At 44.0% G+C, this 23,165-nt stretch overlaps 1 protein-coding gene and 1 non-coding gene across 2 annotated transcripts; one reads left to right on the top strand and one right to left on the bottom strand.

The window, feature by feature from the left end:
* The first annotated feature begins 8,909 nt into the window (after positions 1-8,909).
* Positions 8,910-19,984, top strand: LOC148645138 (uncharacterized). The gene is made up of 5 exons (XM_088612740.1): positions 8,910-9,952; positions 14,399-14,447; positions 17,086-17,173; positions 18,005-18,077; positions 19,365-19,984. Exons 1-4 carry the CDS (start codon positions 9,557-9,559, stop codon positions 18,060-18,062), a joined length of 591 nt encoding a protein of 196 aa, XP_088468866.1. The 5' UTR covers positions 8,910-9,556; the 3' UTR covers positions 18,063-18,077; positions 19,365-19,984.
* Positions 19,985-21,271: 1,287 nt separating this feature from the next.
* trnak-cuu (transfer RNA lysine (anticodon CUU)) lies at positions 21,272-21,344 on the bottom strand. Its single transcript has one exon. It is a non-coding gene; the product is annotated as a tRNA-Lys (tRNA).
* Positions 21,345-23,165: the final 1,821 nt, after the last annotated feature.

The raw sequence follows: 23,165 nt of genomic DNA, 5'->3' as shown, positions 1-23,165 counted from the left end.
CAGATGCAGAAAAAATCCAGTTAAAAACCCTTCAAGTGGATTTGTTTTACACCTCCAGGATTGACTTGCATATCCTTGGCCTGGTTGAATTTGCTTCTTAACGGTTTCATAATCACTATGACCATTTTCAGCTGGCAATTTCTGATGCACACCCTTGCCATTTTCTTTAATTATCCGCCATTCCCTAATTTGCAGCCACCATCCAGGGGAGTAGTTCAAGTAGGGAGCTGCGTCAGCATGCGTAGGCTGCAAAGGAACAAGTAAAGGTTTATTCCCTGCTGAAAAGAGAACCACACCTGAAGGAGGTTCCACAGCCTCTTTTCCTTGACTTTCTCCTTCACTGTCTAGGGCGTGCTAGCTGTACAAAGCTTAAAACCTCAATAGGCTACTTGTCATAACCTAAAATAAATTGTTCCAAGTAATACACTTTCCCCATTTAGTTGGGCTCAAAGCAGTTGCACATTGAGAATATTTCGCACATGCAAGAAGCTACAATTTGCTAAACGTTTCATGTCTTAAGGTGGCAACACCCAGATAACTATCAATCCAGCTCTAAATTTTACTTTGTGTCTATCCCCAGGAGATGTACTGTAGATGTTTGTCTCCAGGGAAATTTAGTGATTGAGATAAGGTATCAGTGAGACTGACTCCTGTGAATATTAAAACGTCTGCCTTCCTTCAATTTGCTACTTTGAAGGAAAAAATGAACAAGTTGGCCTGATACAAACCACTTTAACGTGGTTGCTTTTGTATACTGCTTTCCAAATCCAATTACAAAACGATGAGGCTTTTGGTACTTCTAAGATAAAAAATGATTCAAAAAATCTACCCCTTGTTCAATGAAAACGAAGTGTTCTAGAATCAAAGCCTTTGCTCGTTTGGTAATGACAACAGATTTAAACACTATTTTCATTACAGCTGTCCAAAGCTGTTGTTGGATCTGAGTCGCTGGGATCTTGCACGAAATGGCAGTTAGCTATTAGAGACCAAATGAGAACAACAGGCCAGTCGGCGTCCTCTCATTTGTACTCTTTCTGCTCTTTTTATGCGAGCTGTCAGCGCTGTTCAGTTCTGATTCTCGTTGGCGATCTCAGGAAGTGATTTGTCGATCTCCACTGAAGTGAGGTGTGTATCAGGATACAGCCGATGTCACATGATAATCTGTAAAAGAATAGCAGGTTCATGAAATGGGCCGGTGCCATTTGGGGGCCATGATTTCTAGTTGCTATGTGATCCCAAAATTTCATTTGGCCGACTGTGCCAGAATCCCAGGCCATCGCCTCCCTCAGCTGTGCTCCGTGATCCTGCAGAATCGCCTTCCGTGTGCAGTCCTGTGGATGTTTCACGTGAAAACCTCTATCGGTGAATCAGGAGAGTCCTGTGCCTCATCTCGTGTGCTGTCCTGAACTCTGCTCCCGTATTCAAAAAGAAAACGTCAGCCTCTGTCATGTTGCGTGAACATTCACTAGCTGTTACCTGATCGTTCCGGTGTTTGAGAAAGTCGGGGTCACTCTGGAAGACTCCTCCACCAGCCCTCTTGCTCCGGGGGAGAATTTTTGTTTGCTTTGCATTGGTTCCACACACGTTTTACAAGGGTTGAATTCATGGAAAAGACACTGTGGGCTCGGTACTTAAAGGTTAGTGCTGGAAGTGGATCCTGATTTAACTCTTGGGTAGATCCCTAAAGAAAGGGAGGTTAAAGGTGATTCTCTTCTGCTCTACTTAAGATATGTTTGCTCAAGTTTGTGCGCCGCATCCTTAGATGCTCCATTTCCCTCCCTCCTGGGGTGGGCTGCCTCCAGTTACACCCCAGCGATTAGTGGAATGAGGGAGCTTCACGAATCTGGCCCGACGCAATGCTAAAATCCCTCTGCTCGCTGCGATACGACGTGCTGGCAGCCTGGCCAGAGCTTTAAAGCAACGACCCCTTGAAAGGGACGTCAGTTAACCACTCCGAAGCGCCAGACCTGGAAGCCGCCTGGCTGTGAAAGTGAGCAGCACCTGTGGGAACGCGCTGGGATGCTGCGACTCGTCTTAAATTGAGACGCAGTAGCGCAAACGGCAAATCTTTCACAGCTGTGAAGCGGGGGGGGGGAGTTGTCATGGTGCAACCGCGCAGCTTCTCTCTTCATTAGTTGCAGGGCTTCAGCAATTAGGCTTCAACAGATGAATTACAGCAGAAGCGGTGCTAAAATCTCCCTTTTGGGGGTAATTACAAACCTTCAAATGCCTTCTAAACAACACCTGGGCCCAGATATTGCTGGTTCAAATCTGGGCTCTGTCAATAGCCACCTGTGACGATGCCCCTCCAACACGGGGGGGCTGATCGCTGTCCTGGCCAAGTGGTAATGACCCCTCTGACCAGCAGGAAGCCCGTCAAGTCAGCATTGTCATTGACGGCTGTCCTCTGTGTTACGCATATCGCTCTGTAAGTAGCTGGACCCTACGCGACTAGCAAGAGCTAAATCCAAGGTGAAGTGTCCGAGATACGTAAAGAGAGACTAAATCCGAAAGAGAAAAAGGCTGAGAATACCGCGGCGAGAGAAAACTGAGCAAGCTAGTGACTCCAATACCGAGCGTGGGAGCTGGAGGTTTAAATAGGGGAGGAAACGGAAAATTAGCTAATAGGTGCAATTAGCGGGAATGAGTGCAGTGTGTGGTCGTAACACCCTGCCCCACTTCCCAAATCCAGGCCTTAGATCTGCTATTGGCACTGTGAAAAGAAAGAAGTGGGCTGCATCTCTCCAGTGCTGATAGAAGGGCTGATGGGATGTGAGACAATTATCTGTTTGGTACGCTCGTAGTACTTGTATCCGACCCTAATTCGTTCCTGAAAATCTGCTCAGGAGGCATGAGATCGTACATCGAAAATACAAATTCCATTATTTCTTATAGGGAAAATTCCACCCTATTCCGAGCCAAAGACAAGGTTACACAAAAACCACACTAAACATTAAACATACAGACCATTATAGCAAGCTTGAATGAACAACGCAGTTGCACTCAAATAAGCCAACTGTAGCTGTGACATATTAATGATATCATATTTACATTTTTTGTATTATTTCGGAATAGATCCCTATCCAAGCGAACGGCTAAAACAATGTGCATCTGTTGACTATTACGCTAAAGAAATTGACTAAGATTTTTTTTTAAAAAAACCTACTGTAGTCAGAATTAAATAAAATGTGTGAAACAAGCAAACAAACAAGCAAAGTCTTCTTTAGGGCCCATAATAACAGCAACTACAAAGCAAACACAAAAAAAAACACTTTGAAAATGAGAGCACAAGCTTTCGCTGTGATTGTAAACCAAGCGCTGCTGCCTCGCAGCATCCTTAACCACAATGCCTTACGCAAACAGCTGTTCTGTGGAACTGAATCCACATGTTCGCAGACGATTCTCGGCCAAAATCGGTCATTTTCGAACATGGATTAGCAAAATTTCATTCTTAGGGCAAATTACAAGGTAAAAATTCTTCGTGTTTGGATTAGTGAAATTTCGTATTAGGGTTAGGGCTCTGACCTTATAAGTAGAAGGTTGTAGGTTCAAATCCCAGGTTGGCATGCTATGTTTGTAACCTAGAGCAAGGTACTTTGCACCAATAATATGCTTAGCTGTGTAAAATGGTACAAATGAAAGTTGCTGTGTGTCAGTCAAAAATAAATGGTATTAAAGTGAGCTCTACATGTGGGTGTGTCAGATTAGCATATTTATGGGTCTTTTTTGTACTCCCAGATGAAAACAAAAATTGTTGCCAGAGATCACTGCAGTGCAGCTGATTGGATGAGCTCGAAGTTGAGTAGTACTATTGTAGAATAAACTCAGTACTGAACAGATACACTGTCAAAGACAGAGCTGCCCAAAACCAGACAGAGCTGCCCCCACCAGTCACTCAGGCACTCTGATTGTGGCTTTGATCCAGTATGAATGGATTTCAGGATGATGTAATCTGGGGGCAAACCTCAGAGGTTCAACTAGTAAAGGGAGCTGTTTAAAATGAAGGTTGAGGCCTATAGTCCAACAGTCACCATTTGCAAGCTGGGCTGGGTCGATAGCCAACTGTGCACAGCGATCCTAAAGTGGTGCACCCCGGGCTGGATGCATTTTGAAACGGTTAGGTGTCCCTGTGATACCACCCCCACAGCTCACTGTGGAGGAAAGTGCCAAAAACATGTAAGATCAGTGCTGTCAGCAAGAGTCACCACTAGTGCCCAGCCTTAACATGCTAACACCAGGATGTAGCAGAAAGCATTGCTGATTGACAACTGGTGATCTGAGACCGGACTGGGTAAAAAACGGAAACAATTGAGAGCTAAACTGGAGTGCTTGTCCTATTGGAATGAAACCTTTTTGCATTAGAGTATGCAATTTCTTTCTAAAGGCTGGCACGAGTAGTGTAAGGGGAGCCAGTCCAGGCTCCCGTGAAGTGTAGTTCAGGACCCTATGCAGACGGTATTATCTGGAAGTAAGTGTAGGTGGACAACTGGAGGAAACGACAAGGATCAGGGCAGGTTGACAAACAGGGGAGTGTAACGACAGTGAACTGGTGCTCAGGGGGTGTGGACAAGGCAGACAAGTCCAAGGGGTCCAGGGGGGAGATCTGGGGGTGAAGTCCAAGGTCCAAAACTAGGTGATCCATCCAGGATGAAACAAGACAAGGTGAAAAACCGGAACTGGATCCGGTACAGGCACCAGGATGACGAGGCCAGGCGCTCCGAGCCCCGGACTCAGGTGGTCAGGACGCCGTGATGAAGCCTGTACCTTCGGGTCTCTCCTGGACCCGCAGGCAGGCGGGCTTCTGGTTGTCCATCTCCCAGTGCAGAGCCAGCAATAGAGCGAGCGTCTGGCTTTTAAGGAAGGGCAGGATTGGGGGCAGGTGCACGTCATCAGCAAAATAAGAAAGAGCCGGAGCGTCCTTAAGAGGAGGGATTACGATCGTGACAACTAGCCCCTTTCCTAACAGACCTGTCAGATCATTCTAAAGTACTGAATATCAAGAAAGCAATATGGATAAACTAAATGAGGCCCCAACTGCAGTAATTTTAAAAGTTCATGCATCAGTGATACACCACAGCAGAGGTGTTTGTAAAATTTATCTCAAAGAAGGGCTGACCTATTTCGTGGCACTACATTTTTAGAAATATATGTACAGAAAATAAATTACTCACACTAGCTAGTCTGCTGGAAAAAAAGGCAATTTCCTGGAAGATGTGCTCTCTCACCAGGGGTAAAAAAAATAGCTGTCATTTCTCACTTCTTCGCTCCCTTTTAAAGTGAGTCATGGAGGGAAGAGAAAAAAACACAAACAAGCACTGAAAACAGCCTGAATGGAGGAAGGTTATGTGAGGAGAGACATATAATTTATTGCCAGGATTAGAGCACATGCATCCCTGCATTTTTTTTATTTCAAAAAAGGAAACTAATGAATATCTGTATTGTCTGCTGAACTGGAGGTATTGTGTCTCTTATGCTTCACTTATTCAGTCAGAGCCTTGAGATTTTTGAATGGGGCCAACAGAGATAATCATTTTCCTTCAGTATTTCCAATTGCATTGTTATTACTTAAGCAAACAAAATTGTTAACGGTTTCTACTTCTGTGAAAGTTTGATGTGTGAGCAACACCTACAGTATTTGGAAGAAAACTAGGAGACTGTTTGCCTTATTGGGATTTTAGAATTCCTTTATTTCCAAATACAAAAAAAAGACCGGTAGTGGTCCCAATTACCTCTGTTTCTGTGACACTGATTTGAATCCCACTTTTCTCTGGTGTTTTTCATTGGATAAGTTTTCCCTGTCACTGTTGCTGTTGTTGGCTGGTCATCAGTCTGTAAATGGACAGAGAACACAGATGCTGAGACCCTAATGACTATATGTTAATCAGGGTCTTTGTTGCAAGTGACAATGTGCTGAGCTGCAAACAAATTTCTTCTAAAATTACCTGTCACTTCTGCAAGTCAGGTGGATACTCTAGGCCTGAATCCCAGAAACACTTTTTCTTTACGCAAAGAGTGGTGGGTGTTGCACACAGTTTTGTGGGTGAACCCGACTTCCTGGAATCCCTGGTCTGGACAGGATTCTTAGCTCAATAAGCTACTAACAGGTCAAGAGGAAAAAGGTCTAATATTGCTTGTTTATTCCATGCAGGAAAGACGCACAACGTTTCGGCTGCGGAGCCGTCTTTGGGTCGATCCTTTAGGAATGATATTATAACGATGACATCTGTAAAGGAATAAGAGGTGGTTAGAAAGCCTGGTCTTGAAACAGATCGCTGTGAAGAGACGGACTGCTGTCTGGTTTGATGAGAGAAGGGCGCAAGTAGCCCAGGGAGGAAGAGATCTAGAAAAAGATTTAGCAGAAGGCATAGACCCAAAGCAGGCTCCACAGCTGAAACTTTGTTTCTTTTCTTCTCTCTTCGGCATGGAATAAACCTTTATGTGTTCCTTTGCAGCCTACGCATGCAGACGCAGCCACCTACTTTCCACGAACTAATTTCGTTTCTGTTTCTTTTGAGGTTTTTTTAAGCTCTTGAGGGTATAGTAAACTACTCCTCCAGGGGACCTGGATGTACAGAAAGTGGAGTTGCAAACTGGCCGAATCTCTGGGCCCTGTCGCAGCTGATCACTGTGCCCAGAGTGGAGGGGTCAGTTCAGGACACTGCTGTTGTGTGGCTTGCTCCACACACTGTACGGTACACAGAGCAGAGTCCACTGCACACAGGTCCAGTTCCCAATAAAACCTACAGGAATGGAGGACTCCAGAGCAGGACAAGCGCTGAAGACTATGGTTACCATAATGCATGGGACCATTCTGCAGCAAAATAGAAATATTGCCCATAAATGTGGGGTATCTGCTGTCCCATGTAACTGAGTTTTTTTTTATAGTTCTACATAGTGGTATGAAAGAGCAAAGAGACCATTTTCTACTTAGCTGTGTGGTGTGGGCCACCCTGTATATATAGGAAGGATATTAAGTATTTGAGTTGCATTATTAATACTGTGGCTATAGAAGGTCAACAGACGGGCAGAGAAGACTGTACTGCATCCTAAAGGCCCCCTGAGAGCTATCATACACTTGATCTCGGTTATATTTTCCGTGTTGAAGTCCTTCATTTTTTCCTCACTGTATTAATTACATAATACTGTATATAATCAATCATGTGAAGTGCAATGAGACAGATACTTTATAATTATCACTGTCAAGATCTATTGCAGGGTTCAAGATATTCAAACAAATGTATTGTCATCGGCAAAGCAGCAAAGATGCATCTTAAAGACGAAAGTGGGATTTCTTTGTTCAAAATAAAAATCGCAGAAGAGCAGCAAAGCGGGGACACGTGAGAAACGAGTTGTTCCAAAACAAGTCATTTTGCAATGTGAAACTGCTGCCACCCACTGGACATGATCAGTACTGCAGCTCCTGCTTTCCGCGCTGTGCAGCGAGCGCCCAGGTAAAAAAAAAAAATACGTATGTCACTCGTAATGATGCTGCTTTCTCAGAAAGCACTTGTCAAATTTTTACTGCTTTGTTGTTCTTGGTGAAGGGCTTTATGTGGTTTCTAATTAAGCAAAGCGAAGTCAAATTCTCGAAATGTTTGTGACGCACTCTGCTTAAGATCAATGATACTCAAAAGGTTGTTAAAGCTAAGGTGACTCCTTCCGGGAGGTTAGAAACACTCGATGATTTAGATGGTTTACTGTGGGGCAACAGAATCAAAGGCAAGTTCAGTCAGGCAAGATTTATGGCGGCGTAATTCTTTTTAACATGGTTCCTTTCCTTCGTGGTGCTTCAGAAACAGCTCTTGCTCTGAAGAACACGTGTGGGAAGAGCTGGCACTGTCATTTTTGTCTCCGATTTTCTCTCTTGAAAGAGAAAATCTGGCAGTTCTTCCCCACTAACTTGCCAAGCCTTTCAAGTAACATGGTTCGGCCTTTTGTTTTTCAACTTTTTTTATATAACGGCATCAGACTCTCGACTTTCCCTTGAATTCTTCCTGTTAAATTTCATGCATGAAACATACTTTTTTTTAAACAAGGGACTACCACTGTAACCTTAGGAGGTTTGCCTTTGAAAAGCAATACTGAAAACCACATCGGTCTGACACTGTTAAGACTAACCGCATCAGTCTGTCCACATCAGTCTACCGAAAACCTCTGACAGCCTGTTTTTGAGCAAGCAGAAATATCCCCCAGAAGGCTTCATTAATCGTTCTTCATTGATTCTTGCCTAGGGCTCTAACCAAAGGGTAAAAAACCAAAGGAACTTCCGCTGAAAAGTCTTGAGCTGGTTGGAAGACTGAAAACCAAGACTCTGCAGTACAAAATGCCAGGTCAGTCCGGCATCATTCCTGACTGGCATAGCCGGTAAAGTGCCACTGGCACAACAGAAGGATGAGCCCCGAGATATGGGCATCGCTGCATCGAATCCTGGCTGAGGACCGTGTCAGCTGCCATCTGAAGCCTCGCTAGCTGTGATCGAGAGCTGTAGGAGCCCCCTGCTGTGGCACCTTCAGGTGTCGTAAAGATCGCTTGGACTCTCATCAGAGAGAGAGTTCCAGTCCCTACCTCTACTAAGCAGACTTTGCTTCGTTTAATAGCTGTGAGATGTTAATCGCTCCTGGGGAGTTGGGCAAGTGAGTAGACCACCATTTCAGTGCCTCAGAGGAGGGTGACCTAACTGGCCAGTATCTGGGAGCAGTAATGAGACAGGTTAAGTCGCCATCGGTTACTCAGCATACTGTGTACAAATGTGAAATTTGGGTTTGTGATTCACCTAGAGGAGAGTGAGATACAGTATAGTGTTCGCTCCCCTTTTGGACTCTCTGGCCCTGGTGACAAAATCTATTATAGGCTACGTCTGTCTGGCCCTGCGTATAAAGATGCTACAAAGTGCCAAAAGAACCCTCTCCATTTCAATGTGATTTAAATAGAACTCCTGGATAAGGCTGGGCTTCATTTTCTATGGTAACTTAACTCAGTGGAAGTCGGTCACAGCGTCGGTGCTGTTAACTGAAGACTGTTTCTTTCCAACCTGACGGGGGAAAAAATAGAGACTCCAGATGAAAGCTGGCTTTTGAAGCTTTTTTTTTTTAACGGGGAAACCAAAACAGCACAGCTAAGCGATTCTCCCTTTTCAGCTCCGCCGAAAGAGCCTCTTCTGCGATTGTCCCTGGAAGATCACACCTCTCTTTCCCATCGGGTGGTTTTTTTTCAAGAGTATGCTACTTGGGAAGCCCTTTTTAGTTCAAGGGAGGAAAGGGAGTTGAGTTGTTGAGGACTTTTTAAGAAGATCAGGGGCAGTGAAGGCAGATCTGCAACTCTGTTGTTTTCAGAATCGATTTGAAAAGTGCGATTTGTGCAGCTGGTTTAATCCCAGAGCCCCGATTTCAGCCTCTGGTTTTGAGCGAGCCTTGCGTCATCGGACGAGCATTTTCATAGCCTCGCTCGGCTTCAGCCTTGTGCCACACCGAAGGGCTCTGCTCCCAGCAGTGGAACAACACATTTATTTTTTCCTCCCTTGCAACTTTGAAAAGCACAAGCCCACCCCCCCCCAACCATGGTGGACGCCGTCTGGATCGTCTCCGTGTTCCTGAGCATGTTGGCCATCGTGGTGACCATTCTCTCGCTCCGGAAGAAGGACACCGAAGAGCAGGCGGCCAAACCGAAGGAGTCCCAGGAGTCCTCCGCCCTCTCCGGCAGCAGCGGTGGCAGCAGCGGGGGTGGGGGAAGGAGTCTGGAAGTTTCCCCTGACGAGCTGGATAGGTGCATGGCTCGCCTGACGGGGGTGGTGTTCACGGGCGACGAGGGGCCCCGAGGGGACCCGTACAGGACCAGGGTCCAGGAAGACCCCTGGCAGCAGCCAGCCCCTTCCATCCACAGGACCCATGTCTACGTGTCGCCCCCCGGAGGCCCAGAGAGCGGACGCTGGCAGCCAGCCCCTGCCAAGTCAGAGGTACCCCCCTTTTCTTAGGGCAGCTGTTCCCGACGTTTGCCCTGATCCTCCTTTTCGGCGAATAAAACGGCCAAGTCAACAGGTTACAAATCACTGCACCTGACAACCTTGAGCTGTAGCGAGGATAACGGATTCTGCAGCAAAACATTCCAGAAAACGCCCAGAATAGGGAAGAATCCTGGGAAATGAAGATTTGGCCAGGGTTTAATTTTTCGGCTAGACCCTTTCAGATAACTAGTGATCGGTTTGTATACCAGCTAAAAAGTCCGTGTGGCGCGCTCAGTCTCTGTGCATCAGTATATTATGTGTTGTGGAAGAGGCGTGTAGAACAGTTGCTTTGTTTTCTAGGACAAGTGGTTGTTAACTGCAGAGAACGGCCTTCTAGGATCCTGGAAGTCTAATAATTAGCTATAATTATGCGATAATTAGCATCTGATTCCCTCTTGAAAGTTTACCGGAGTATTGAATGGTAGAGAATAGTGTAGTGACAGGAAGGACTGTGACATCCAAGTAAAGGAATAATCGTTTCACAAGGGAGGTGTGGTAAAGAATGATGGGAAATATTAAAATGGCAAAGCAAATTCGTGGCACAGACATGGTAAAACCAAAGAGCAAACGACACATTCATCAGTGTAAAACGCCACAGGGAGTCTGTGAGGGACTCCAGCACGTAGGTGATGGAGGGAGACAGGGTCTCTGATCTCGCTGGGGTCTCCCACAGACAGGGGTTCTGGAGTGTGACAGACCCGAGTCACCTTCTTGCATAACAGCCACACACATGAGTACTGTTATCTTGCATCTGTAACGAATTCACTAGAACATCTTAACTACTGCTTACTTGGATTGATGAGCTGTTAATAGTTAGGTGTTATCACGGAGAAAGAGCTTAACAAAATGCTGTTCGTCCCAATTGGGATGATTTAACTTGTTTTAGATACGGGGCAGCAGTGTGTACAACTACAACTGTGATTGTGAGAATTTTACAGTGTTTCTGCTTCCATTTGTTGCCAATTTGCTATTTCTCAGATGATGATGAGGCTTTTTTTCCCCCCAATAGTTTTACAGAGGCAGATACAGCTAAGCGACTTGCAAAAGACATGACTTCTGCCAATGGGATTTTACAATGGGTTGAACAGGGGTGTTTCGTCTTTCTCCATGTGTACAGACAGGATATGAGTTTGACGTGAACAGGCTTCAGATTGGGCAGGTCTAGTTCAGCTTACTGATCCACTATGATCACTTGTGCAAAACAATATCAAAACCTCACTGAAGAGAACAACTGGAGATATATCTGACGTGGCAGTATCTCCTCCCCCTTTAGAAGGCGCAGTGTCTAGAAAAGCCTTTTTTCTCAGCCTCCTTGTTACCTGAAAATAAACAGCTGACCGATGGCAGTATTGGGATATTTACTGGCGGAGAACTGAAGCCTTCATCTCTTACACATTCCCTGGGGGGTTGTTCCAGTTAAAGGGAGGATATAAAAGCTTCAGCGAATGTTAATTCACTCTGCCGATCCGTTAGACTGTCTGCTGTTGTCTTTCACAATGGAGACCTTTACTGTGTATGCACACTGTACTTCTTGCAATATTCTAATTCTGGTATAACATAAATCTAAACCTACAAACAGAAAAGAGACTCTTAAATGAAAGGGTGCTCTTGAAAGAACTAGGGATTCGTTAAAACAGAAAATCAACTGTATGGCAGGGCTGTGAGGTAACTGCAGATGACAATGGCACATAACAAAAGGTCAAAAGGTGCAATTAGGCCCGTGATCACACTAAGAGAGAGAGAAGCTGTTTCTCTGACATGAAGTTAAAAAGACATAATTTAATCCAGGGATTTATATCACTCAATTTCACTCTCACAAAACGCTCAGAATTGCAAGAGTCTATTATCTTTTCATTGAAATACATTAGCGCACGTATCGACCCGATGCAAGTTCCATAATTTAATATTACCAGAAAGATTCCAGTTATTCGTCATAATATTAAAGACGTAATGCAGGGCTGCACGCGTGACCGTCTCAAAACCGTGCAAATTCTATCCATTAAAGTTCAAGTCAAGGAAGGACAAATCCGTGTGTTCGGAAATTTCTCAGAATCCCAGTTTCCTACTTTTCATCCAATTAAAACATCCATGTTGGTGTTAATTGGATCTCTTTTTTTTAATGAAATGTGCAGGCATGCCTAAATCCCTCAGCCCCTAGAACTCTTTCCTGAGAAAGTGGGATTTCTCAGCTCTCAAGGCTGCTGTACTAGTAGTGTTTTTTGTGCCCAGTTGAGATGGAAGGTTGCTTGTAGAGCATTGTAAACACCCAAAGACAGAGGACCCATAAGGCTGATGCTAGCAAAGGCAGCCAGTCTGTCAGTGGATGCCCTCACAGCACTGTCCTGGGTACAGGTGTTCTGTGAGCTAGCGAGGGGGAGAATTGCAGTCCCAGTCCTGCTAGTCCAGACCCTCTAAAATTAGTTCCAAGGCACAGGGCATGATAGGCTGTCAGACATGTTGACAGAGGCCACCTACAAGAAGCTAAATGGTTAGCAAACAGGATGATCTGGGGTTAAACTGACTTCAAGCTCAGTACCCAAATCGGAGACGCTGACTTGAGAACAGCCAATGACCTGACATTCGTGACTGAGCCTGCCAGGAAAGTGTTGTGTTTCAAAGTTCCCCCACCCAGTGGCCAGGAATCATGGGACGGAGGGAGTCATTTTTAGATAGTCCTGCAAGGCACGGTGTGTTTTGAAATACTGATGTGCAGCAGGACGGGGGTGCTGACACACTCTGAAGCAACAGCTCCGTCTTCATAAAGGCGACAGCTGGTCTGTCCATTAGTCAAACTCGGATCACAGTGCAGAGGCTGCCCCAGGTTAACAACCCAAAAGGTCCCAAAACCCAGAACAATGCAAATCACCCCCAAACATCTGAGCAAAAGCAACATTGTGAAATGAATACAGGTTTGCTTAAGATGGCTTTCTATGACGCAAGGAATTTCTACCACATGTAATGTTAGCAGACGTTTGAACTAGGCTCTCAAATAGAGTGGCAGAAGCTACACTTTTCAAGGAATACAATGTATGATTTTATTTTAGTTGTATATTGGAACCACGACTGGCGTTGTTAAGCAGAAATGACAGAGGATACTGTTATTCCTAGTTGGGCTATTACTAATATGGGCTTGTGTATGGGGCAGATACCTGCAATTCTCCCCAAAATATTTCCAGGGAAGGATCCCAGTCAATCCATGTTGACCTTCATTCACTCAACAGGTTAAAAGCCACACTGGCTTTTTCAATCGAAGGATGGAATAATTATGGATTTTGAGACAGTGTTAACATAACATCACTTTATTAGCCCTATACAATTTCTTGCATTAGGAATTCATCTTTTCACATACCCCAGCTTGCTCTCCATGAGACACACAGACAGGGAGAGAAGCTTGGGGTTAGACTGCAGGGTCAGCCATTTATACGGCGCCCCTGGAGCAGTTGGGGTTAAGGGCATTGCTCAGGGGCCCGACGGAGTAGGATTCCTCTGCTGGCCGTGGGATACGAACCAGCAAGCCTTACAGCCACAGGTACAGATCCTTAGCCACAGAGCCACCGTTAGCATCGGATGTTCTTCACGGACAGCATATAAAGTTCCAAACGGCTGGCCGACGCGTTAGACAGGACAGTGAAGTCTGGATGGTTTTTGGTTTCCAGCACAGGCCGGGATTTCTCAGACACCTCCTCCTCCTGCCCCGCAGAGAGGCGGTTTCTAGTTACCTTCGGGACCTGGGGAAAATGTGAGGCGACACGATAATACCGCCGCCTGCCCCCTCCCTCTGCACTGACGTCGCGTGTCCGCCATGCCGTTAACAGAAAAGTTTATTTGCAGGAACTGACCAAGCGCCTTGAGAGACCTCCACCCCTGATCTTTAAAAAGGGTTCGATTTCACATTCTGAAAGCATCACAGCTCCTGTACTTCTCTGTGAACTTGTCCGGTCTGACGGCTGTTAAACTGGGAGGCAGCAGCAAGATGCCAGGTTTGGTTTAGAAAGCCACACACCCAGCACATGTGCCCTAATTTCATAGACACTGCACTCTGGTTTCTGTTATACTACAGTACTGAACAGAAGGAGCCAATACATAAATACCAGCACAATGGAAGAAGGTTAAATGTCCTAAATGAAATCCCATTAAAATGTTTTTTTAGGAAAATAACATTTGTCTACAGCGTTTTCTAATTATATGTAATCATATAATAATTGGATTTAATTGGACTGTCACATATACAGTAAATGGATTTTCTGTTCTACAACCAGCCCATGATGGGACTGCTAAGACTCGATGGTTAGATATCTAACTATCAAAGACATCTGATGAGTCTTTGGAAGCAGATAAATAACCCAGATGGGCCATTTGGCGATGGGGTGACTGGTGTTCTGGTTTGGTTTTTCCTAGGTGAGTGCAAAGCAGCCCCAGGAGTTTGAGCACATCCTCTCCGAGATCGGTGAGTTTGTAGAATCCTGTCATCCGTGCACGTATACTCCTGGAGGAATTCCATAGCTGTGCGTGAACAGCTGAAGTCACATAAACAACAAAATTAGTCTTTTCTCATGGCTACCACAGGGTACAGGAAGATGGGAATGTCTTGATCAGTGCTGACCGGCAGGATCGAGTCATGCACATACAGTTATGGCAAAGGAACAAGTAAAGGTTAATTCCATGCTGAAAAGAGAAGAAAAGAAACAACGTTTTGGCTGTGGAGCCTTTTTCTGGTGTGAATTTGGGACTTTACTTGTTCCTTTGCAGCCTACGCATGCTGACGCAGATACCTACTTGAGCTACTTCAGTTTCGGCAAAGTCTCTGTAAGGACAATGTTCATATTGATTTTGATTCCATCCATAATTCCATTCCATACTACAACGAGGTCTTACTGTACGAAAAACGAGTGCATTGTTTTCTGTACTTAGAATTTCTGATCTAGGCATTGTACCTCAGTTCCTGTAACGCGTGCATTCTTATTGAATGCTGCTCAATAGACGGCAATTTGCAATTCCAAGAGCATAATTAATTAACATGACACTTTTACATCAAGCTCTCTGCAGATTCAACAATGATCCTAGGTATTTTAGAATGGAGACAGAGCGGCCCCATCCAGAACATTGTGCCAATTTGCATGTCCCCCACGCCGTGTCCTTGGGCAAGACCATTGAAATATAGGACAAATGGAAACCTCCAGGCCCCATTTCCAAGCATAGAAAATTTCAAAAGCGTTCTAATTTGGTTGCCGGGAGGTGGGGAGCACACAGATGATTAGTAAGCGGTGTAAACAAAGGCCCATTCCACAGATACTGGAAACATTTGAGGTTGTCTGAGTGGGAGACTCTGCCACAAAACTGAGCAGGCAGAAAACCGCATTTATTTTTTAAGGTCTCATATCTCACCATAAATTGATTTTAGATAAGATAAGATCACTTTATTAGCCATATACAATTTCTTGCATTAGGAGTTCAACTTTTCGCATACCCATGAGACACACAGACAGGGAGAGAAGCTTGGGGTCAGAGCGCAGGGTCAGCTATTGTACAGTGCCCCTGGGGCAGTTGGGGTGAAGGGCCTTGCTCAGGGGCCCAACAGAGTAGGATTCTTCTGGCAGCCACGGGATTTGAACTGGCAACCTTCCAGCCACAGGCGCAGAGCCACCACTCCGCCCCTAATATAATATAAGGTATGAAATATCCAAGACCCCCAAAACAGTCACTGATCCAAAAAGTCCCATTCCTTTAAAGTCTTGCAATTGAATTAATGAAATGCCCTCTCCTAAATGAAGCCTACTGTACATCAGTGTATTTAGGAACCAGCTTTGTATTTGAAAAGTTTAAATTCTCACAGGACGTTAATCAGGAGAGGGGCAGGCCAGGCAGATTGGCTGACTTTTCCCAATTACCAGCAAATCCTTACCAAAGACTTGATCTACTGATAGATCAGGCAGTCCCCTAGGTATTGTCAGGGATTGCACTGTTAATCATTTGGAACTCCTATTTACTCGCATGTTGGTACTCTGTGAACAGTAAGAACTGCTTGGACAGGCCAGTGAAATTCTGAAACATGTGCAGCCCAATCCACCCCCTTCTTCCAGGACTGGCTTCAGCAGAGCCTGAGACGAGGTCAGAGGCATGTAGACATTTTCTCCTTTGGTAGAGTCGAGTCTATTGCCACATGAACTGTACATCGGAATTCTTAATCGCACTGATCTCTGGGTACATACGCAGTACAGCAGACACCAGAACACCGTGTAGACAACAGGAACATTCAATATGTTGTAGAACAATAAACATATAGTAGTGAAACACAAAGAAAAACCATGGTAGACTATGCAAAATAGTGCAGCTGTGTTAGCTGTTGAGGTTGTGTACTGCAGTGGGATAGAAGCTGTTCTTGAGTCTAGTGGTCCCTGCTTTAAGACAAGATCACTTTATTAGCCATATACAATTTCTTGCATTAGGAATTTGTCTTTAATACCACTCAGAATACCACAGCTTGCTCTCCATGAGACACACAGACAGGGAGAGAAGCTTGGGGTCAGAGCACAGGGTCAGCCATTAATATGGTGCCCCTGGAGCAGCTGGGGTCAAGGGCCTTGCTCAGCAGCCCAACGGAGTAGGATTCCTCTGCCAGCCGCGGGATACGAACCGGCAACCTTCCAGCCACAGGCGCAGATCCTTAGCCACAGAGCCACCGCTCCGCCCCAATGGTGCGGTACCATTTGCCAAAGCGCAGGGGAGAGTCTGTGGCCGAGACGATTGGGTGGGGTCATGGTTTTGGGTTGGGATCTTTGGTTTTCAAAGATCTGCGGTTTCTTCAAACCAGCGAAGGGGAGGAAAGTCTGCCCTGCGGTGCTGAAAACACCCACACAGTGAGACTGCAGCTCATAAAAAAAAAAACTGAAACTGCCTTGAGCTGCTGTGCCTTGGGATTCCGACTCCCATCTCCATCCTGCTACACTACGTATTCAGGGAGCTGCCTGGAGCTGCACTGCAAAATAAGAATCATTGAGAACCCTTAAGAAATCTGATTCTCAGGAAGCAGAAGTAAGTGAATGAGTGACGAATGTGTTTACTTCATCTCCCAATACTCACTCCAGAGCAAGCAGTGCAGGAGACAGTGGAGCCCGAAGAGCTTATTAGAAGAACCAGGAGGAGGCAGCATATGACCACTCATACTGATACAAGGTGAGGAGAGTCCCTTTGTTAATGACTCCAGAGTTAACCAAGCAAACAACAGTTCCATCTGTCAAAGCACCTGCAAAATGTTTATTACGAAACAGTGCAACAGTGCAAGAGAGAGGTTACAAACAAGATGAAGCCATTCGGCCTTTCTTTTGGCTGCTGGTCGCTTAACGGCCTTTGAACCTGTCAACTCTGACTGTCTTAATTTTGTACCTCACGCTGTCAGAAACAATTGTATTGAGTGCCATTCCCTTAAATTCTTCCGAATTGAATGTTGTAGTCATGCTCTTTCCTAAACGAAGCCTACATCGGTGTAGCTAGCTTTGAATTTGAAAACCTACAATCTTTACAGAACCTTATCAGGAAAGAGGATTAATGCCAGGCTGTGCAGATTGTCCAAATTTCCCAATTACCTGCAGAGAAAGTCAATCCTTACCACAAACCTGCTCTTCTGAGAGATCATGCTGTCCCCTAGGTATTGTATGAAAGTGCAGTTTATCATAGTTCTGCATCTCGCACACTGCTGTTTTGTTACACAATATTCTTTTTTCAAAGACTTGTCAATGCCATGCCTACAGGATGTGATGCATTTGTCTGCTGACACCTTAACTGGGTTAACTTGACTGTCTTAAACTAATCATGCTTTTTATCTTCCTACAACCGGTTGTCATTTGTCTTTCATTCATCCGTGGACTCTCCCTGTCTGTGTGTTGATAAAGAGACACTATTGAAGTTCGGTACAAAACATCTGCAATCTCTGGTTAGAATCATACGAGATTCTTCGTGGGGTTGAGAACATTTTTTTTCCCCGTATTATTTTTGTTTTATCTGTAGAACCGAGACGTCGAGCTCAGAATTTCCCGGAGAGAGAGGCAGTCAGTCCTCACCATGATCGGATGAGAAGATGGTGAGCTGAAAGAGATACTTTACCTTTCATGGACAACAGTGAAGCTCCCATTTCACAGCAATAGGATCCATTATGAACTCACGCAGGACGACTGCTCCAACACAAAATGTGCTTTGGAAGTTGAAACGCTTATACTGTATTACACAAACTGACTCAAAAAAGAAAAAGAAGATCCCATATCCAAAGATTTAAACATCCAATTCTTGGCAATGGCTCTTATTCAAAACCCTGTAAATCTTATACAGGACATCCAATACATTTCATCTGTAATGTAATGGAATCTTTGTTCAGTCTCTAATGTTTCCTCTTTCCCTGCGTGTAACATTTGTAAAACTAGTGTTTTATTAGCAGGGACTGTCTGTTTTGAATAACACAAAGTTTGGAACTTGACATCAATTTATCATTGAAGAGCTATTAGCGTTACAGACCATATTATTTGCCCTGCAGGAATATAGAGTAGTTCTATGGTTTTACCTTTCTTGGATGTGGAGATCTGTGGTGGACTTCCAGTTCTGCCTGATCCAAGCACTTCACATATTAGTCGACTTCAATGTTATCGTTCAACATTATATAAATGATTGTATAAAAATGCAATTGGCTTTGCAACATTAGTGGTTGATATTGAGAGACATGTAAAAGCTGCAGAACTGTGGCTCTGCAGCACAGGGTGGGGGTGGTGTAAAAGGACATGGCTTGAATGCCAAGGGACCAAAGTACAAGTAGAGGCTCTTAGCAGCAGGCACAGCAAGATTGCTTTTAGGAGCATGGAGTCGGATTTCCAGTACCATTACCTGTGGTGTTATTTTGCAAAACCTTGTTTTGCCACAAAGAATGCACTTAGGTGGTGCCTTTCCAGCATGGCATGCAACATTAATGGGTCAGAGTCTGATAGCTGGAGACCCCTATTACCCTGCTTGTTGCGCTACAATAAATAAACTTTGGGGGCAAACATGGCATTCTGGGAACCCTCTTCCATTTATGGTTTAGGTATGGTTGCCATCGGAGACCACTTCAGGCCTCGCTGGCTACCCTATTGACACCCATGTTGCACCTCCCTCAACCCCACCCGTGTGTGATGGACGTTCCTAAATTTCTTGTCCAGGGACTGTACAATGCAAATTGCAGATCGAATCAGTTCAGTGAATGCGGTCTCAGCAAGACGTTGTAAGGAACCTACCTTGTAAGAATAGAATTCTTAAAGTATCATATATATAGTTAGAAATCATATTCAAGTACATTACAAATGTAGAAAGTGTCCAAAACCTTTTTTTATTGTCTGTTTTACAGATGAACCGAGACACTTTGTCTCTGGGAAGAGAAGACTGATCAAAGGGTAGGACGATCTTCAGCCCCGAAGATGTGAACACCTTAGCTGTAAAACTGAGAGCACAGCCTCAGAAGACATTTAGAGAAAGAAAAGCGCAGACAATCGTCTTAAGAATATAGTGAAATCCATTTGAATAGTCTTTTGTTTCTGGCTTTAACGCTTCGTTGATTTTCTAGACTTTTAGAAGCAATGGTTAAAATTGTGGTTTTTAACCTTTAATTTTGTAAAAAGTAAAGCCCTCATCTCCGTATCGTCCCCTGCTGTGTACCCATTACAGAATCTAATGGCTATACATGCCTTTCAATTTCTCAGTTCTTGAACTGACAAGGCTAACATTCTTGTGTATTTTGGTTTATTGCTTTAAATAAATGAACTTTAAAAAAAACAACCTATTGGACATATGATAAGGTTTTAAAGGTAATAACAGCCTGTGGAATTCATTGTGAACTGTTCGAATATCCTTCATGACAAGTACTTGCATTTAATTTATTATGTGCCGCGTTTGCTAAAAGAGTTAGTATGGTTTGCTATACAATGATGATGTTAACACTTACTGTAAAAATAAAACATTCTAATAAAAGGGTTTTGTCATTATTATAGATTTTAACAGGCACCCCCCCATTTACGAATTTTCACTATAAAGTAGTGTTGTGTATATTTTTGCCATTTTTCAAAAATCGACCGTTTTTGCGCTAACGAACTCCTGCGTTGATACACATCCTGCCGTAGGCGGAGGAATACACCTCTGTGCGTAGCATAGGTCCAAGCATCATATGTCGTCCGCTACGACCGTATTAAGAATTCAGCTGTAACAAAGTGTGCAAATTTACACTTTATATATTTTATGAAATATGAACCTATGTTTTGCTATAACGAGCTGAATTTCTACGTTGATCCTACTCCATGTGGAGGAATACACTTCTGTGCGTAGCGGAAGCTCAAACACTACGTTGTCCACTACGACGACGCCTGCAAATTCAGACGTTTTTTGAATATTCAGACGTATTTTCTTATTAGTTCTTACCATATCGAGCATCCTATTTCTGTTATGTTAGACTTATTGTGAGTGTTCTGTTCAAGCTAAAACATTTAATATATATATAAAGTGATATATATATATAAAGTAATACTGTCGTCACTGTAATGATTTCGCACTGCGCAAAATTTTGAAAATGTGTGGATATTTCTGGGATTTACATATATTCTTATGGGAATTATTATTTTTTATTTAAAAACTTGTCCTTACGAACAGTTTTCATGGAAGGGATACAGCCAGGGATGCTTGTATCGTATTTCAATAGGTGGCGTTTTTGACCATGTGGTCTCAACTGCTCCCTCCAGTGGACAAAGCGCGCCACTGTTTTCTTATTCTTTCAGTAAATCCCCACAGATTCGGAGTTTTAATTTTTCAAAAGTGGTTTTGCCATCATCATTAAGCTATTATGAAAAAAAAAATTTTTTAGCGGAACCTGTTCTTTAGCAGACAGAACGTTATAACGAGATAAACTGCTCTGCAGCGAGCTCCACGTCTCGGACGTCCAAAAAGCAGAGTGACAAACTACAAATAATACATCACGTGTTAACAATCACATTTGCACGAATATCTCCTCAGCATTTGCCCAACGATATAAATTAAATTACTGTGCGCTTTCAAAGTACGATAGAACATTAAGCCACTGTGTCTGCTGAACAGTAACGAGCAACATTTATCAGCACCGTGTTCCGCTTCATCTAAAGACATTCAGCTGCACGACTTTCTCAGTCTTTTAAGTAAAACAAACGATCGATTGCGGTATAGGTATTTTTTTATTCTGGGTTGTAAAGTGTCAAATACAGTTTCTAGATTTTTTTTTAGAAAAAATTGAATCGCCCAACGTGGGGCTCGAACCCACGACCCTGAGATTAAGAGTCTCATGCTCTACCGACTGAGCTAGCCGGGCGCTTCTGCAAGCAAACTCGCTTGACGTCGCCTTTTTCCTGACTCAGTATTGAGGATGACATAATTTGATCATTTTAGCGATGAATTTGACGTGCAAAACCGCATTCTTTAATTTCTCAAACAATACCCCCAAATGTATGCTAAGCTTCAAGGGGTTATTAGCAGTGCTTCTTTTTGATTAGCAATAGCCTGATTTACAGATTGCAGATGCATTTTTGTTTCTAAAAATGTAATTCATTCTTGAGAAAAAATAGGACGTATAATGCATTTTTCACAGAAGCTCCGACAACCTTCTGCTTGCAGGAGCCGTGCAGGAGGCTGGAAGTCGCGGCGGTGTACAGGTTGAGGAGAAACTATGGCGAGTGTTACGTAAAGTCGGAGAATGTCGGCTTTGTTGCGGGGGATTGAAAAAAAATGTGAAGAATTTGGGTCTAGCGGTAGATGGCAGTGCTATTAAAACTGTGTAACCTGCGATGTGGTTACGCAGCCATTACACGGACAAGTGGAAGGGAAGGAGAGCAGCCCGCCTTCTGTGGGACTGAAGCCGAGGCGCAGCGACAGGGAGCCGGCAGGGTTTGGGGCGAAGACCTCGGCCCCCCAACTGGTCTGCAGACAACTGGACGGCCCGGTGCTTAAAAGGAGCCCAAATACGTCACGTCACTGATTCAAAGGTGGGGGGGCGGATGAAGGGGGTTGTAAATTGAGCTGGAAAAAAATAAAACGTGGACAAAGAGGGTGAGAAAGTGCGTGTAAAAGCCGAAAAGTGCCAAGACCGTAGCGCGCAGGGTGCGTGTTGCCTGGTTACGAAGTGAATCGTGAAACGGCTTTCGGGTGTCGGAGTCTCTCACTGCAGGCCGCGCTGCCCCAGATCGCCGGCTCGGCTCCTGAGAAGTGGGGTTTTAGGGAGCACCCCAATGGCGCCCCTCAAGTGCAGTTTTTATTACTGTTAAGACTTAAGAGCCTCGTCGTAGCTAGCGCAACACCACTTGCCCGGTAGCTCGTTTTACAGCCCTATTGAGTTCAGAAAAACATGCAGTTAAGTTTCTGTGTACATTATATGTATGAAATCCCTAAACAAACCTTATCTAAGATTTACGTAATTTCACGCCAAACGCCCCACCTATGGTTTCCGTAGTTTGTCTTTGTGTATAATTTTTTTTTTTAAGAGTTGCCATCGTGAACTGGCAACGTAACACCGTTGATGAATGTAAAGGCGTGTACCTACCTTTAATGAGGGCAACTGCAATGATATTAAACATACTGCTAACCATACTGCTAATCTCCCGCAATGTTGACAAAGAGTAGAGTTTCTCGTTTAAACTTCTTGCAGTTGACGAAAGGGCGCTCGTCTTTTGTGCAGGACTAACCCGAACCAATAGAGGTCTTAAATATGTGGGGCTTATAGTGGCTTCATAATATTTGCTTTTGGTTTTTAAGTAACTTTTTAACTGTCTGCCATGCTAACCTCATAAACAAAGCACATTCGTCTTCAGCGTTTTGCCAAAGCCTTTTCTGGTGTTTTATATTCGGGGACTTTTCATAAGAAAAAATGTAAATTCTTGGAGAAAGTGTAATTGGAGCAGCAATACTTCTGTTATTTTTTTACTATAATGGGAATTAAAAAATAGGAATTAAGATAATTCCTAAAGCAAGAATAGAAAGACTCTTAGCTGGCTACAAGAAATGTTTGGAAGCTGTGATTTCTGCCTAAGGAGGTTTTACTAAGTACTGACCAAAACTTTTGTACATGCCACTTTCATAGTTTCATATCATAGTTTCATAGTTATTTTTTTCAATCTGTTAAATTCAGCAAATGAGTAGT

Source organism: Lepisosteus platostomus, chromosome 19 (genome assembly GCF_059453375.1).
Source record: "Lepisosteus platostomus isolate fLepPlt1 chromosome 19, fLepPlt1.hap1, whole genome shotgun sequence".
Lineage (NCBI taxonomy): Eukaryota > Metazoa > Chordata > Actinopteri > Semionotiformes > Lepisosteidae > Lepisosteus > Lepisosteus platostomus.
Note: the sequence above shows the minus strand (reverse complement) of the source record. Positions and strands in the feature narration are given on the sequence as shown.

Bases quoted from the DNA above. Each gene is read 5' to 3' on its own strand.
- LOC148645138 (XM_088612740.1), top strand. From the start codon at position 9,557: ATGGTGGACGCCGTCTGGATCGTCTCCGTGTTCCTGAGCATGTTGGCC. The intron at 9,953-14,398 runs GTACCCCCCTTT...GGTTTTTCCTAG, and splicing joins CAGCCCCTGCCAAGTCAGAG to GTGAGTGCAAAGCAGCCCCA. The intron at 17,174-18,004 runs GTGAGGAGAGTC...TTTTATCTGTAG, and splicing joins ACCACTCATACTGATACAAG to AACCGAGACGTCGAGCTCAG.